General features: G+C 46.8%; 4 protein-coding genes across 4 annotated transcripts; 2 read left to right on the top strand and 2 right to left on the bottom strand.

Moving 5' to 3' along the window:
- Nucleotides 1–972: 972 nt before the first annotated feature.
- On the top strand, nucleotides 973–2383 carry EYB26_006010 (uncharacterized protein; the record flags this gene model as incomplete). Its single annotated transcript, XM_054265287.1, has 4 exons — nucleotides 973–1035; nucleotides 1098–1280; nucleotides 1436–2191; nucleotides 2240–2383. The coding sequence occupies 4 exons, from the start codon at nucleotides 973–975 to the stop codon at nucleotides 2381–2383; spliced, it is 1146 nt and encodes a 381-aa protein (XP_054121262.1).
- Nucleotides 2384–2948: 565 nt separating this feature from the next.
- EYB26_006009 (uncharacterized protein) lies at nucleotides 2949–4112 on the bottom strand (the record flags this gene model as incomplete). Its single annotated transcript, XM_054265286.1, has 3 exons — nucleotides 2949–3147; nucleotides 3219–3777; nucleotides 3848–4112. 3 exons carry the CDS (start codon nucleotides 4110–4112, stop codon nucleotides 2949–2951), a joined length of 1023 nt encoding a protein of 340 aa, XP_054121261.1.
- An 886-nt stretch (nucleotides 4113–4998) lies between these two features.
- Nucleotides 4999–5674, top strand: EYB26_006008 (uncharacterized protein; the record flags this gene model as incomplete). The annotated part of the gene is made up of 4 exons (XM_054265285.1): nucleotides 4999–5016; nucleotides 5152–5286; nucleotides 5349–5416; nucleotides 5482–5674. The coding sequence occupies 4 exons, from the start codon at nucleotides 4999–5001 to the stop codon at nucleotides 5672–5674; spliced, it is 414 nt and encodes a 137-aa protein (XP_054121260.1).
- Nucleotides 5675–6133: 459 nt separating this feature from the next.
- On the bottom strand, nucleotides 6134–8644 carry EYB26_006007 (uncharacterized protein; the record flags this gene model as incomplete). The annotated part of the gene is made up of 4 exons (XM_054265284.1): nucleotides 6134–7244; nucleotides 7304–8077; nucleotides 8133–8230; nucleotides 8288–8644. 4 exons carry the CDS (start codon nucleotides 8642–8644, stop codon nucleotides 6134–6136), a joined length of 2340 nt encoding a protein of 779 aa, XP_054121259.1.
- Nucleotides 8645–17026: the final 8382 nt, after the last annotated feature.

The raw sequence follows: 17026 nt of genomic DNA, 5'->3' as shown, positions 1-17026 counted from the left end.
CACTGCATGCACGATGCTTCTATTCGCCCATCCATTACCTAATACCTAGGGACCTCGCAATTATCCACGGTAACAGCGGAAGCAGCAAAAACGCTGAATGGTAGCCGAGTTCTGGACAATTTGATATACTGCCGAACATGGAACCAGATCCTGCTTACCAATACTGCTCGTAGTATACCCAATATCAGATGCACCACTGATGCGAGCAGATCTAACGCCGAGCGACAATTCTATTACTCAAAACGATGACGCCTAGTGGGATGGAGGAGCTACTCGTAGTATGTTATGGAGCAGTTGGCAAACTTGGTCATCCCGTCCGAACCCACCCCCATCCCCATGGTTGGTGGCCATCTTCTTCCCTAGGTACTCGTGCCCTGTGGTTGGTCCTTGGAAACACGCCTCGACTCCATCGACGTGCTCCAAAGCCCAGACCATATTCGTATTTTGGCTGGAGTCAGGGTTTCGCAGCGCCCCCGCCCTTGCATCACCATAAAAGCATGCTTGGGCGAGGTGACTGAGTGGACCGATGAGTTAGCCCTGGGCAATGGCCATGGCACCTTGCGACCTACTATTAATACCACAGCGGACTACATAACTTAGAGCTGAGACTTCGTATTTTCTCTCTGTTCTCTTCCACTTCATCTTTCATCTTGTATGGCATGCCTTTCACCGAATCCCAATAAGCGGACGTAAATCGGTCGTGAAAGTCATCGCAACTTAGTCATCGGCGCTGGCTGATTTTACTCGCAGACACAACGCACGTGTTTGGCGGTTCACAGAGCAGATTCGCAGGCTGACAGGTTGAATCTTGCGTGATTGCTGCACCACTGGCGTGCTCTCTCAAGCTCCCGCAAGGACGTCCTCTTCGCGCCCTCTCATTCGACCAGCTCAAATTGAGCAGTGCGATCAGTGGAGACAATCTACCACCCCCGGATACATACTTTGTAGTAGAATTAATATCCATTATCGATCATGTCCGCGAAGCCCATCTTTGTTGCTACCCATCCCAGGGCATGCTCAACGGCTTTTGAACGGGTACCGGCCCCCTTGCTGCTCCAGGCAGGATGAATCATGAAACTGACTAGCGCTTAATATAGGTCTTCATGACCCGCAGGGACTCTCTGCAATGCATCCACGAGCCATTCGGAGATGCTTTCTATTTCGGCCCAGAGAGGCTGAGCCGGAGATATGAGGACGACGAGGAAGCTCGCCTGGCAAGCGGCTTCAGTACTTCCACCTTTAAGACCATCTTTGATCGCATCGAGAGCGAAGCCACTGAGGTATGCCAATCTTGCGTTATTTGCCCTTTCCATGCATGTCGAGCAGTTCTTGGCCCGGATTTGCACATTTTGCATAATCGCATTTCGCCTAGAGGACGTTTCTCGGCTGATTTTCGTCGCTCGGAATCAATCATATATTCACTGACCTTAACCAGGGAAAACGGGTCTTTATCAAAGACATCATTCACTATTTGGTCCCTCCAGACAGAAAACCAGCCAGTATCGCTCCCTCCCTATTCAAGGTGAAGCGTGGTATCGGCACCAATGGCGAGAGCAACGGTCTCACGAACGGTCACGCCAACACTGAAATAGTCAATGGTGTGGCCACCAACGGAGGGGCTTCAGCTTTGACTGAAGCTCCTCCATATCCTTATGCGACCGAAGCTGAGCCAGAAAATCCAACGGTGGTCCCTCTGGAGCTTCTGTCCAAGTTCCACTTCACTTTTCTCATCCGTGATCCGCACTACAGCATCCCGTCCTACTTTCGATGCACAATCCCTCCGTTGAACGATGTGACCGGCTTCCGTGATTTCTCTCCGTCCGAGGCTGGATATGACGAAGTACGTCGAGTCTTTGACTACCTGTGCAAAGTTGGTCTAGTCGGACCTCGTGTCGCGACTACGCATGCAGAAGACACAGCCAATAAGGAGACGAACGGAACCACTTACCAGCGCAAAGGCGCCTCTCACAAAGGGGGCGTCGAAATCTGTGTCCTCGACGCAGATGATCTCTTGGACAACCCATCTCTTATGATTGAAACATATTGCAAGAGCGTTGGCATTCCATTTGAGCCTGAGATGCTTATTTGGGACACAGAGGAAGACCATGCCGTTGCCCGTACCGCATTTGAAAAGTGGAAGGGCTTTCACGAGGATGCCATTGCATCCAAGGAACTAAAGGCTCGTACTCACGTAAGTTGAACTCTCCCTGGAAATTGATACAAGACTGACTTGAAATAGGCCAAGCTATTCAAATCCGAGGAAGAGTTTGATGCCGAATGGCGCGAGAAATTCGGCGAAAAGGGAGCGAAGATCATCCGGGAAACGGTCAATCGCAACATGGAGGACTACCATTACATGAAGCAGTTTGCGCTAAAGGTTTGATTATCAGCAACGACAATTGATTGCTTTCAACCTGACTGAGAAGTGGATATGGTTCGGATTGTTCACACGGGGAAATTATTTCAATTTCAACACTAACGATTCATGACGGCCTCTGGTTGATTTCAATTTTAGGGAATTGATGTCTATCGGATTGATTTTCTATATCCCCATTACGTTTGTTGTCGTTTGACATTGCATGTGCTGTTTAATGAAGCTAGACTAGTTCCTGTCAAGTTTTAATCTGCCTCAACGATGTAAACGACATCACAATTACAAGATATGTGAGAGCTAGGAACGTAGGACCATGAGACTCATCCAAGTAGTAGCAGTCTGCATACCTCGTTAAATAGGCATATGTGTATGCATCTCATACATACATCAAGGCAATCCATAGCCTAGGTGATGAAATGAATCAAGCAACCAAATATTCCAGCCTTAACTATCTAGCCAAACGCAACCCGACAAAAAAAAAACACAAGTCGAAATTTAAAAAGAAGTCAAGCTAATCATACATATACACAACAGAAAGCCTTATCGAGCTGAGTAAATATCAAAATCTATATGTTTATACAGCGGCATAACCCCCCCTCGAACCCCCAGAACCTTGTAATGTATTAATGACTCGGCGCATCCAATCATTGAAAATATAAGGGATGTCACGAATCGTGTCGGAGTGCGGGAGTAGGTCCCAGCCTCGTGCGCCGTAGCGGTTGTAGTTGAGCCAGGAGCCGAAGATGAGGTACGCTGCGACGCAGAGGAAGAGACTATAAAATCCAGTTAGCTTTAGCAACATATCGGACGAAATAAATAAGAAAAAAAACTGAAGGTTGCGTACATGATAATCAACCAAGTAAAGAAGCCCCAGTGACCACCACGACCACTACCACCACCAGAGCCGGGATTTTCCCGTTTGTAATCTTCGCAGGCATATTTCGTTTTCCAGTCGAGGCGCAAGACGAAGCCTTCCTTATCGTCGACGAGGCCGAAACTCTGGAATATGAGACTTGAGTTCTTGGTGTCGGGTTTGTCCTCTTGTCCTCCTCCTTGATTATTATCACCGTCACCCTTTTTGTCGTCGTCACGGCGAAGCTTGGAATCAGTTGCCTGATCTAAATCATCGTCGTTCTTGAGCCCTTCCAGACCCGTTCGGGTAGGGTCACATTGGAAGTCGATTATTGCCGAGGCGGGATACTTCTTTTTAAACTCTGGCTCGAGTATTGTGCCTCCGGAGATCTTGACGCGGACTCCTTCCGTTTCTGGATCGAGGGATTTGAGCAGATTGATTTCGACATCCTTTGATCCGCCGCCGAGGGAATTCTCGTATCCGGCGATTGGTAATGATTTCAGAGCATCTGATCTGCCGTCCGAGTACAGTGTTTTCTCAAATCCACAGACTATTCACCATAACATTAGCCGCTAAATATATACATTCCAGCATTCAGAGGAGGGCGGGGGAAGGCATACTGTTCCTCGACGTCCCGCACTTCACGCCCTCCCTCGTCGCAGCTCCACGGAGCGTATTGCAAATGTTCAAGACATAGGTGGTGTTTACAGAGTAGTCTTCGAATTCTTGGAAATCGGTGATTTCGTGCACGCCACTCAGCGGGCTCAAGTCGAATTTTACTTTATCGACGACGATGTTTGCGCAGTCGAGGCTAATGGCGTGCGTGAGGGATGGGAGGAGGAGGAGTGAGGATGCCAGGGCGGCGAGTTGTGTGGATGTCCGCATGATGGCGGGGGGTGAGTTTCGCTATGTGGAGAAACGAGGGAATTCGGGATATTAGAAAAGAGAGACTGTTAACTCCAAGCCCATCGGTATGTTAAAAAATGAGAGGACCGATAGAGATGGTTTGGAGGAAAGGGTGTGGTTTGGCGGAATCTGAAAATGTTGTCAACTTAACTTGTATGTAGTAGGATGATGACGGCTTGGAGCCAAGGCTGCTAAGCATTAAGGCCTCGAACACGCTTGCTGATTGGCCGGTGGACCTAAAAGGATGTTTTTTCTTCAAGATCGGCAACACGCAAGGAGGCTGCCAAAAATACTGTGGGAATTCTCAATTTTGATTGAAAATACTCTGGGGATGGTTGTTATATCATTCAGAATGCAGTATTTGTAGATTGGGAAAGCGTAAATGCCTGAATCTTGGAGAGATCTGTGGATGATGTCACGCGACTGGCTGTATGGACTCGACAGCTGACAACAACAACACTCACGCAGGGGCTATAATAGATAATACCGCCGTCGAGTATATATATTTGAGGAGATACAAAGCAAACTGTCATTGAATATAAAAAGCTCCATTCTAGCTGTGTAGTAGAGCGTGGAATATAAATGTGGCATCAATACCGTATCATCCATACACGTAATTAGTATGGCATTTCCAATCTTTCACATACAAACTTCTCGATAATGTAAGCTGCGGTACCGCGAAAATTACACATACATCTGCCCCGTGCACGGACCACGTGCGGGATGAATCAAAGCGATCAACTTTATATCGATTCCTCCACAACACACCCACATAAAAAGAGCAATCTAGAAATCAGGGAGGAAATAACGCTTTACGGACGGAATAATCTCCATTCTCCAGTCTGCTCACATATAACCCGCCAAAATGTTACAACATCGAATGGTACGTCGAGCCCTTACCAATATCTGAACATAGTGAACAAATATCAACATCCCACCCCCTCCCTATTCCAAAAAATTATCATCCTATGATATACATGAAATCATGAAGCCCAGCTCACTAAAGTTGGGGGAAAAGCTATCAAAAGATGAAGAAGCCGCAGCAGGCACCGAAGACACCGAAGTCCGCCGCGAAGACCAGGACAAAATCAATCGATTCAGTAGACTCCATCAGCGAGAGACGGTGCTCGAGGAGAGACTGAAAGCGAAGCAAGTGCGTCTCCTAATCTTTCCAAAGAATATGCAATTATCTCCATACTGATATGTGGAAAATAGAAAGATAAAGAAGATCTCGAAGAAGTTTCCATGGAATTAGAGCTGGCGGATGAAGATGAACTCGTTCCGTGCGTTTTTTTTTTTTTTAACTGTCCTGCTCCTCAACTTTCGGAATGCTGATAGATATGACTAGGTACAAAATAGGAGATTCATTCATCCATCTCCCCCTTGAACAAGCGCAGTCACTCCTTTCCACGTCTACAGACGAGATTGATAAGGAAGTCTCGCGCCTAGAGGATACATTGGGCGAGATACGCGAGGAACTGAGTGGATTGAAAGCCGCGCTTTATGCGCGGTTTGGGAAGGCGATTAATTTGGATGTTTGATTTCTCTGTCCATCATTTATTTAGAAGTGGGCGAGGATTCCTCGTCGAGGAAGGGAGCAGAAGGGATTGCATTATGGTCAGATGGGTCTGAAACGTGCACTACCAAGATATTGCACAGAATGAATCAAAACAAAGCGTTCAAAAAACTCGGTGCGCTAAGAACGTGGAATATTACAAATGCTATGCCAGGGCCAAGTCCGGGAAGAAACGGTATTTTGCATTCAAACCCCCGTCTTTCAGAAGTGTGATTGTATCGTACAGGTTCTACTACATCGAAAAAGAAAAGGAAATCGTTGCTCATTTAAAGACATGACGAGATGAATACTTCTGCGCATCATCTTCACAAATCTAACAGGGCTCATAGCTCAAACGCCCCCCGTAAATTGATCAAACCAGACAGACACCTTCCCCGCTAATGCGACCAGATAATATTGAATGCGCCGAAAGAAAAGTATCAAACTAAATAATGTTGGCGATGGTCATACGCGAGTTAGGTGCACTTGATCTCGAAGTGCTGCCTGTCGACTCCTCGATCTTGTGAGGAGCAGGGGCCGCAATCCGAACTGGCGGGACATCTCGTCGATCATAGCTGCGTTGGCGTAATTCGCCAGCCAGGTATTGCAATGTTCCGTCGATCCAGTCCCAACCCTCCCATTCCGTCTCATTAGATGCTCTGCCCGCACCGCTAGCGGCCGATGAAGCGTATGGCGATGATTGCGACGGCACATTTTCCAATTGTGTTCCCGTCTCGCTTCCTTGCCAGATCCAGCTACCGGTCGTGGTACTTTGCATATCCCCCGACACATATGCGAGCATTTCTTCATCTCGATCAATTGGCGTTGAATCATTACGCCGTAGACGATCCAGGAGAATCCTTAGGAAGAAAGCAACATAGCGGCCGCAAGACGCCATGGCAATGCGGTGATCGCTAATGACCTTGCAAGCTTGCACACATACCGAAGCCGCCGCAAAATCTTCCTTGAAAATCAAAATCAACAAGCAGCGCCAGATATGTGTACACAACAGAGTCGACGCTGAAGACGCCAGAGAGGTCTGCCAATCACTGCGCGCGCCACCATATGCCGAAGTTGGAGCAACTGGTGGTGGTGAATGCATGCATCGCGATAGCACACGGGCAGTATCTTGAGCAATCATTAGACAGTGATCTAGAGCGGGGAACCGGACATCAGCAGGACAGTACGGCGAGATGTTATGGCGATGTAGAACGAAACGAGCATTCTGGAGATAAATGATTGGCGCTAAAGAGCTCGGATCGAGTAGACTATCTGACTTTGGATGGAAGTGGACAGGGAATGTTGCCAAACAAGCATTGAAGTGGCGATCAAAGATCTCGAGTGTCGCAGGGCTGACAACTGGGGATCTCAACGTCTTAGTAAGTTGCCCAATTGAGCGCACGACATGAATGGTAGCTAGTAAAGAGTTCGTATTTGAGCCTTCCGGTAATCTAGCCCCTTCTGCAATGAACTGCTCATCAACAGGGCACGGAAGGTCGACATCACAATCCTGGTCATGAATTGAAATAGGTTTACCTAGTTCGAGAGACAATAGCCTGTAGAACAGTAACAATCATCAGTGACTGGCTCTCACTTGCAAATAAGTTGATCATACCTGTCCCAAGCGTAGATCCCCCACCAAAGCCGTCTCCTCATTTCTCGCTCAACTGTTGACCATGGACCGGATTCGATATGAAGACCGATATCTTGTGCTACTCGAACAGCCGAACCGAGCCAGACCCAACTTGAAGACCTGGAGTTCATCTCGTATAAGACAATACTTATGAGAAGCGAGACACGTGCCTGATCCAGGGTGAAATCATCCAACCACATATCAAGTATCGTTTGCGATACCAATAAATATGCTTGCGCATCTTGTTTCTTGTTTGGTTCTAGGGAGTGCATCACACCGCAAGCCAAAACACCAAACAGCACAGCCGCCCACTCTCGAAGGCTTCCGCGCAGTGTTCCCCGCTGATACACTTTTTCATACTCTGCAGTGAAGCTCGGCCAGTGAATAATGGGCAAAACCGAGTGCACATAGGCATGATACTGAGCTAACAATCTGTCTGCGAGGGGTTTTGAAGGCAGCGCCGGCCCGTTGTCTGTGATGAAGGAAGATGGCAACACTTGTCGATATGGGGGTGGCACTTTGACAATACCAGCTCCATAGGTACGCACGTTGGCGCGCACTCTCGAGAAATCCTGAGATACTGGAGGTCGGTTCTGTCGTACGGGTCGGCCGCCGACATCTGGAAGTTTTAGCACTGGTTGGCCGCTGATATCGAATTCAATATCCATCACATTATCCGCCTTCATAACACCTGATCGAAGTTGTTGCAGTTGCTGTTTGGTGCTGCTAAGCTGCTTCTCCAAGTCTTGCACTTGTCTGCGGACAGTCAGCAAAAAGAAAAAATGTCACAGATCAAGTGAACATAACTAACTTTATTGAAGACATGCGCCTGTTTGTTTCCTTGGTAAACTGACAACGAACCTTGCGGTTCGAACATTCTGTACAGCTCGAAGATTCGGAAGCGTCGCACTGTAAAATCGTCATTTAATGGGGTCGCAATTTGGGGGGCTAAGGAACAAATCCTACCTTGACCTTGCGTTCTCGACAAGCGTCGCAACTAGGATCCTTTCGTCTTTGCCGATAAGCCCTCTTCTGCTGAGGCTGTCCTGCAGCGCTTCCCAAATGAGGCGCAAGGCTTGGAGCATCGGGAAGAGAGCCATTCCCATCCGTCAAAACGGATGAGCGGTCAGCTGGAGATCCAGTGCCTGAGTCGTAGGAATGAGTATAAGGAGAAGAAGTGGGAATGGGCAGCGTAGGGCCTTGTTGAGCGGGTGGATGCAACAAGTATGCCATCTGCAATCCACTGCTAGGTCTGCTCGGGGGAGCGGATGCAAGAGCAGATGGCGGCGGTAGCGAAGTCTGAGGAGATAGAGAAGACGCCATTGATGATCCAGAATCATACATGTGAGTTTGATTAGATGCTGAAATGGTGGGTGCATACGGATTCATCGTTTGTCGCAGACTCGCAATCATCAATACTGGCATGCGATGCGATACAACGCGGCTCAGTGGCGGAAAAAGGCTATCCGCACGCTTAGAGGTCTGTCCTCACCATGTAGATATTTCCTTTCAGTTTATTGCAATGATTCTATCTCCTGTCCTAGGAACCTCTGGTTAAAGTGTCTTGTCTCGCAACCACTAGCCTATGTCTTGAGATAAACAACTTTCTCGTCGTTCTTTTCTCGCGGTTGAAGCGGGTGGTGAACAAAGAGCTAAAAGGGTGTGCGGACAGGGGTAAAGGATGGAAAGCTCCAACGAAGGCTACAGCAGAACAACGAGGACCGACAACGAGCGTGTTCCAGATGTGAAAAGCAAGGAGCGAATCTCTCTGTCGAGAGCGAGAGTAGTGAAGTGCAGCAAGTGGAGTGTAGTCAGTGTTGAAGAAGAAAGAGGAAGGGAGGGCCCATCGCGGGACGCTGCCTTATTCCGCCTAGCCGGGGGCTGCCTAGGTTGCGACTCCAACCCTTAGACTTTGGTGCTAACGATGTAAGTCAGGGAACACATACATAACACTTGGTAGTTAGTACAAGACTTAAGACTAGTAGAGTCTGGTAGAGCACGCCGTCCCAAAGCTCTGTCTGCACAAGACTTTTGGTTCGGAAATTCAATCGAGCACACTGTCCAATCACGGCTGGCTGCTGCTTCTTAAATCTACACTTTCCGTCGTCTAGTGTGCCTGCTAAACGGGTGGATTGGCCCTGGGTCTGACGTCTCGTCCTCTCGTTGGCAGTTTCAGAGCTTGCGACTTTCCAGCCTCTCGGAAAGACTGGTGGCAAACTTTTTAGTGGATTCCCGTCATTCTCTTAGCGTTTTCCGCCTTAGGAGTCTTTTGGGTCTTGTCTAAGTTTGGCCCGACTTCGCTGATCTGTCAGTCAGCTAGCTGTCTGTGTAGGCATAATACTAGATGTGCAGAATGGCTTGACATTGAGGTGTATTTTTCAACGTGCCTTTAAAATATCACGGACTCCAGATCATCTCACATGTATGATCACGATCGATTGTTTGTTCTCGGGAGTCGGCGCCGTAATTAACGACTCGTATGTTCCGGTATCGCCAGAGGGTACCGAAGGTGCGGCTTGTCACGGTTAGACCTAGCACTAGGCCAACGGAGTATGCAAATCACACTTCGGTCAGTCTCAAAGGGGAAAGCCAGTCACAAACATTGATGAACTCCAGCCAAAGATGACGGATCCAACAAGCTACTCTAAGAACGCGCCCAAGGCTCGGAATGGCAGAACTTTGGGCGCCGTTTGAATTTCATACGGAGTATGTACGGTACGTAATATGCATGACCGGGCTGTAAATTACATGTGGAACTTACTTACATTACAGTCAGTGTATGCTCGTCGAGATCGTACGGAGTTTTGTTCATTATAGAACCCAAGATTTATATCGGTACTTCTGATACCGAGGCGTGATCAGAGAGGGACGAATCTACGGAGAGATTTTATTTTCAAGATGGGACAATCACCACCAGGAAAGAATAGAAAAAGCAAATCCCCAACCACGTTGGACCCGTCTAGCTTTGTTTCAGGCTTTTTCAGCCTAGACTCAAGCATGAAAGCGGAGACTTGAATGGATGATCGCGGGGCGTTCCTTTTAGAATGCTTTCTGACCTTCGTCCCTCCCACTGGTTGCGTCTACTCTTCGATATTGCCTCCCTGGCGTCACTCTAGTGCATGTACGGACGGACTCTACCAAGGAACATTCTCTCCGTCTTTCACGAGAAAATCAAACACCACATACAGTCAGGGATGCCCAGACCTGGTTATGGATAAATTAAATTAAGATCCTGCCAAGCAACAACTTATCACCAAGTTCGTCTATGGACTAAAGCAGTACTACCTCGCATGTAGTCAATTCAGATCTCCCGAGCCGTCTGAACAATTCAACAATTCACACGCTAATTTGCATATGGAGTCGTTAACGAGGTTGTTGGGCCAATGGCATCACGTCAACACAGCCACAGCAGTGGATCAAAGCGTACGTAAATCCTCGTCTGTAGTTACTGCATAGTAGCCCGATAACCCGAACATAATCTAATCTTCTGCAACGACGGAAATTTTGCCGAATTAGTGGTACGTTATCTCTTCTGCTTTTTTGTTGTTGCTACGATCCCTGCCTCGGTTGGCGTTCCCGCTGAGATTTCTTTCTGCAGCTGCAGGGAGACTGTAATTTGAGATTTTATTAACCTTCTATCCATCTACGGACCTTGGTCGGGAAAATGCGAGGTCGCAGAGAATTAAAGGTTTAATGGATAACTAACTACGGAGAAGTTAACCGTCTTCGATCCGAACCGGGAGATTGTAGATCGTGTCCAACACTCCAACTGTCTAACCGTTCTCCTGGGTCCGACGGAGTACGGAGTAAGTAATCAATCAACATGGGCATCTATCTTAGAGATACGATACGCCGTACGGAGTAGGCCTACTTGCTACGACGTACGCTTTGATAGATCAACAGATTGAAGATTTACAATTCTCCCTCGAAACAATAAAATACACTTCTACTACGTACATAGTATGTACTCCATTCTGCATCTGCAGAGGAATAGATTTTATCCTTGCCGAGGACTCCGCGCGTGGACTGTGGGTCCTCTCTTTTCTGCTGCTAAAACCGTCCGATACCGACTCGACGAGATTTGTCTGGAGTATCCCGTGTTTACCACTACTACATGTGTATTCTAGCCTCATGCAGATACAGCCCGACCAAGTAGTAGGTAGTAGGTACCTGAACTCCGTGCGGCGTCGTGCTACATATCCTAGCGCGCGCCGTGGTTGCTGTGAAGGATTTCATCGATTTGTTGGCGGTACATTAGGGCACGGCATCCTCCGTGGTCGTACATATACGATATCTACAATCATTGGCTGGTCGCGACGCAAGCCAGTCTGGTTTCCATCAGCTGGTCGTATGCAGGCTGAAGGGCTGAGCGCCATGGTCGATAATGTTGTTAGATGTTCAAAGTATACTGACTAGCTAGGTTTCGTTTCATCAACCGACCCGATTAACCAACACAAGATGGCCAATGGGGTTTTAGCCTGGCTCTGAACAGTCAGCAGGCTGCCAGACTCAATAACTAACTTAGTTAACTGACTAGTTATGTTTTAGAGTTAAGTAACTTACGGTAATCTTAAGAGACGGAAGAGGAAGCATTCGATGCTGAACCGTGTTTGTTGATGGACCAGGTACAACCTAATTGATGTAGATGAAGCAGTCGAACAACTTCCAACTTCCTCGAAAAGTAGATGGCTTAATAATTGCCCTTAGTATGTCGATGACGATTCATGTCATGTCATGTGGCTCCGTACCTAGCCATTCACCACCCGCTTTAGTTGGTAAGGCCCAAATCTTGGATATTAAGTGGTTCTCATGATCGGGATTTGCCTTTTTAGGGTGTATCAAATGGTACATTTCTTGATTACTGTACTAGGCAGTGGGTAGTTACATAAGTTACTATAACTATGTAAGATCGAAATCGAATATGCGGGTTACGGACGTTGTGTAACTTCGATCGCATGCTTGAGCGGAAATGAACTTCTTGATCTATCTGTATGCACGCCATCAGATCATTCCAAATCATCAAGATAAATGAGCGCCAGTCGTCAAGCCGAATTAGAAGCACCCAGGCCATAACAAGCGTAAGCAGTTGAGAGTAAGCAACATTCTGCGACTACTTCGTACTGACTCCTGGCCCAGACAGACGAAAAGACAGGTCAGATGGGAAATTCTAGTTTAATGTAGATCACAACTTACAGCACGTTAGCATCCACATTCGATCCTTTAAATTTGTTGAATTATTCACAGATAATTCTTCTCTGTAGCTCCCATTGGACCTCTGCCGATCGTTATGAGCAGGTAGATTAGTCTTGTACCATCCGTGTATATTGGACAACATTTATTATGGAATAAGGAGTGGGCTACATTTAGGCTCATCTTCAAGTACAACATACATACAGGTGTATGCGTATTACATACATATCTAGGAATCGGGACGTATAACTAGTTAGTTAATTACTCGGTAGTCGGTAGTCGTTTACGAATAAAATATACAATCACGTGACCAAATTATTACTAAATACGGTTAGAGTTCATGTCTGTATAATACGCGGGTGTGCCGGAGATGTTCGCCATTACACATACGTATCGCTCGAATTTACCGGCAACCTCCGCAAACCGTGAATCATCATAACATACAAAGAACATAATGGATGCTGTTATTGCCGAGAGGAGAACTTGCCGCATGTCATGATACACAACGATAATATCATATAAATACCGTCGTATACCTACGGCCGTGACTCGTGGCAGATTAGCAGCCACTCATCACCAATCTAGACATGGAGCGACCAGCCGGGTGGCGCCTGAACTTGCCCTAAACAGAGCATTCCGTAGATTCATCACGATGGTGTCGAGTCTTAAGAACGTGATTATAGGTCCCCCCCCCCCCCCCTCCCCAGTCTGGAGTAAATGAAGGCATTCGGGACTCTAGACTGCTAATGGAGAGTGCAATTCATCTATTAGAGTTTGTGCCTCTCATGCTCTCCCTCCGATGGTTCGACCTAATCTGCATCTAGTCTAACATGGGCTCACTCCAGAGAGTCATACTCCAGCTGCAAGCAGTCAGCCGCTCCCTCGCACCCGATGGGGACAATGGAAGAGATAGCTCGACGTGTCCAGTTACCCGTCACGGCGCTTCCCCCCACCCTGTGGTTGTGCTCAGCGCTCGCCCGAGCATAGTGGCCAAGGTCAAAATTGTATGAGATCTTTAACAAAATTAACATTTAACTATACATTCTACCTTAACACCCCCGAAGATGGTGCAGAATGACCTAAAAACTAATTCATTTATCCCATAGTTACTATAAGTTACATATCTTACCACATAATAAAATCAAAACTATAGAGATATTCTAGTTTAAATATCCTACCGAAGTTCCCGCTAGGAAATTTTCGTATGGGTTTAAATTACTACGAGGAATATTCAAACATGTAATAATACTTATTTTTAGAACTTGAAATTATTTGATCATTACGAGTACAGAGTACATCTTATTTTGGGGGTGCTGATCAATATTGTATACTCTGGTAAATGTCAATTTTGTCAGCGATTCCATACAATTTTGACCTTGGCAAGTGTGGTGTGTCAGTCCCCCTTGAGCCTGGACTAACTCCCAACCGCAGGGTGGGGGGTGATGGGTATGATCTTCACTCTTGAAAAATGACTTGATGGAGTTGACCATCGTATCAAACCGTAAATCACCGACTCGTCGGTCCACCTGAGGGCATTTCTGCACGGCTTGCAGCCTTGATTGAGGGTGCCTGTGTCAAGGAGCCGCTCTCTTTGCTTTTTTGGTCATCTTGCATTTCATCCTGTCATTTTCACATGTAACCCCCGGGGCCTGTTATACCAATTATATTCGAGGCGTTGAACCCTTCTTTCACCACGGCATTATGCACCTTTTGTTTATTTATCCTCGGAAGTGTGATACTCTCTCTATTCTTCAGTGCTGACTAGAGCTAAGCCTCGTCTTGAAATGGTTGTCCGTATTTCCACAGAATTACCAATACCGCATTGCTAGTCTGTATTATTGCCCTGTATTTGCAGTCCCCGCCTGTACACGTGCAATTGGCTGTCCGCCCGCCTTATGAGATCCAATCCTGCCGCTAACTTGGTTACGGGCATGGTCGCCGCTTGCTGCCGAGAATCTCAACCTGGGAGCTGTGATAGTCTTGTCTGTCACTTGTCCCTCGGTCCGTCCTGCCCGTATCATTCTTTCTGTGGGCTCAAACAAAGTCAGATTCTGGACCTCTCGAGAAACAGAAACAGTTCATGTAACATCAGGGCTCAGACAGCAGCTCTACTACACCGTTACACTGTTACAGGAACGTATTTCGGTAGATTCATGCCTATATGAGTTACTTGAGATGCGCCTCGTGGTTCGGGCGCAGTGCCGATGGCCAATGGGAATGCGTCGTTTGTTTTCGCTATGAGATCCGAATGCTTTAAAGTTTGGCCCAGATTAGTATTTTTAATTTCTTACCAACCCACGGTCCTTGTCGGTCACGGAGTAAAAGGATGCGTACAGCATATTCTCCGTTCTTGTCCAGTCTTGACTCTCGACAGCTACGGAGAGATTTTTTCCTTGGTCTCTGAGCGAATCAGCATCAACTACTCAAGACTCATCTCATCAAGCCCATTTCGTTGCACGGAGTAAGCCGCTGACAAAGTGTAAAACTAAACTTCCACGGATCTGTCACCGTTACAGACTCCACTTGGCCCCAAATTCTCGGAGTCATATCTACCGAAACGAAGGCGGTTACATACCTTAGTCTGTACCTAGGTAAGCATGTGCTGAGCTCATTCTCTATCATTCATTCATTTACTCGATTGGATTCGCGGCCAACGAAAAATGCACGATGAACTACAATCTACGGAACAATACAGCTTTCCGATGGGATGTACATATGCAGTATGTATACTATACTATACTATGTATATTTATTGTTGGCTTGGTATTACCTCTTGTCAGTGGCTGTGTGCCGATCTTTCCTGGTTTCATCACCTTCCCCATCCGTATCTTCGCCATGTTTTGCCGTTGGCTAAATGTGTGTACTTCCACCACCATAAGTCTAGTATGGGTAAGAAGAATGAACTTTTAAGGGTGTGCTCTCCAGCTTGGGCGCTCCTCTCGATCTCACTGCCCTCCGTTTCTCCGGTGATTATGCTTCCTCGGCTACGTGTAAATACTCTAAACAAGCCAGGTACCACTTCCAAGATTGCTTAGTTGTTCCGCGATCTGAGCACCACGGGTCCGTTCCTAGCACGAGCATGTTTCGGTCCACAATAGCTAGTTATCCGGTATTTGGCCCCCCATTGTATGTTACCTACTCCGGCAAGTATCCAATTTCTCACTCTCGATATATCAATTGTGATGTATCACAATATTCGTTGATCTTTGAATTCCCCCTTGATTCATGGTGCTGGATGTAAGCCGTCTAATCTGACTGGATAGCTATGCTATGCCTCCCAGAGTAGATAGAGTTTAGGGCTTGCTCGGGCCTCTACCGTACATGTAGCCCCTTCCAAGGTTGGTTCTGATGGAAATGTTATATCCACCATGAAATCATGGAAGCTTACTTCCTTAATTTCTAAATAATCTTCGAATCTAAATTCTCAACGACGGTATTTTCCATGTTCACAAACGAACTCTACCAATGATATGCACTGCATTGTATTTAAGTATCTAGGCAACTTTGATATTGTCGAGGCGCTCGCTCCATACCTAGCAATGAGGTAAGAGGCTTTTCTTGGTTATGGGATGGATGACTCGACCAATAAATGATGGTTCAGATGCAAAGCCACAGGAGAGCTGAGTACTACTTAGTAGCTATACACAACTAAGAAATGTAGATTGTGCCATTTGCCCAGGACGCTTAAATAGGGAAGTACTCGTTGACTTGCCTAGATATTCATATCGGTGCTGCCTATGTAACGCGTCTAGGAGCATATAGTCCTGCCAATTGCCGTGCAGGCGGCGACCTTGAACGGAAGCAAGCCTATTTTTTTGGTATCAAGGTACTTGTCCAACGGAAATATCATACTGGCCATTACCTAGGTACCATTGGCTAGAATTAATGATTCGTTGGTGGAGTGATTTGACAATATGATTGTTTGTTGCTAGACAGAAATCTGATACCCTTTTATATTTCAACCTAGACATTATTCTACTACATGATCCGATTGAAGTCGTTGTCATTTCCCTACGTCATTTCCCTACGTCATAGCAGAAGATTCTGTGGTTGGAAGGATTCAGAATGACAAACATGACGAGAATCGAATCTGGAAGGGTCATGGTAAGTACTATTTGACCAATTGTAAACTAAATCCATGACCTCACATTGTTGGTATTCATAGGAACATCACATTAGAGCGTCATCCACGTGAAGTTCAGGCCCGTATCCTTTACCAACTGCATGAGTAAGTTGACGTTGATGATGAAAATCGGGGAAATGAGGCTGTGAGGTTTAATGTAGGAACCCTACCTCCGGCGTTGTATGACTACATAAACATAGCTATTTTGAGGGTTCCTCTTACACATATGGTTACCCCACTGTAGATCTTGATCAAATCTGCCAGTTGGTTGGGGCCGTTGTCTGTTCCCCAGAAATATCGTGGCTTTGGGTTACATTCGAAGACCTCCAGATGTTCAATTGGGTTTGCTTGCTTGATGCGTTGGGGGCTATTACGTAGTTAACATATCCCTG

The sequence above is a fragment of the Talaromyces marneffei genome, chromosome 4 (assembly GCF_009556855.1).
Source record: "Talaromyces marneffei chromosome 4, complete sequence".
Taxonomy (NCBI): domain Eukaryota; kingdom Fungi; phylum Ascomycota; class Eurotiomycetes; order Eurotiales; family Trichocomaceae; genus Talaromyces; species Talaromyces marneffei.
The sequence above is the reverse complement of the archived record's forward strand: the minus strand, read 5'-3'. Positions and strand labels throughout refer to the sequence as shown.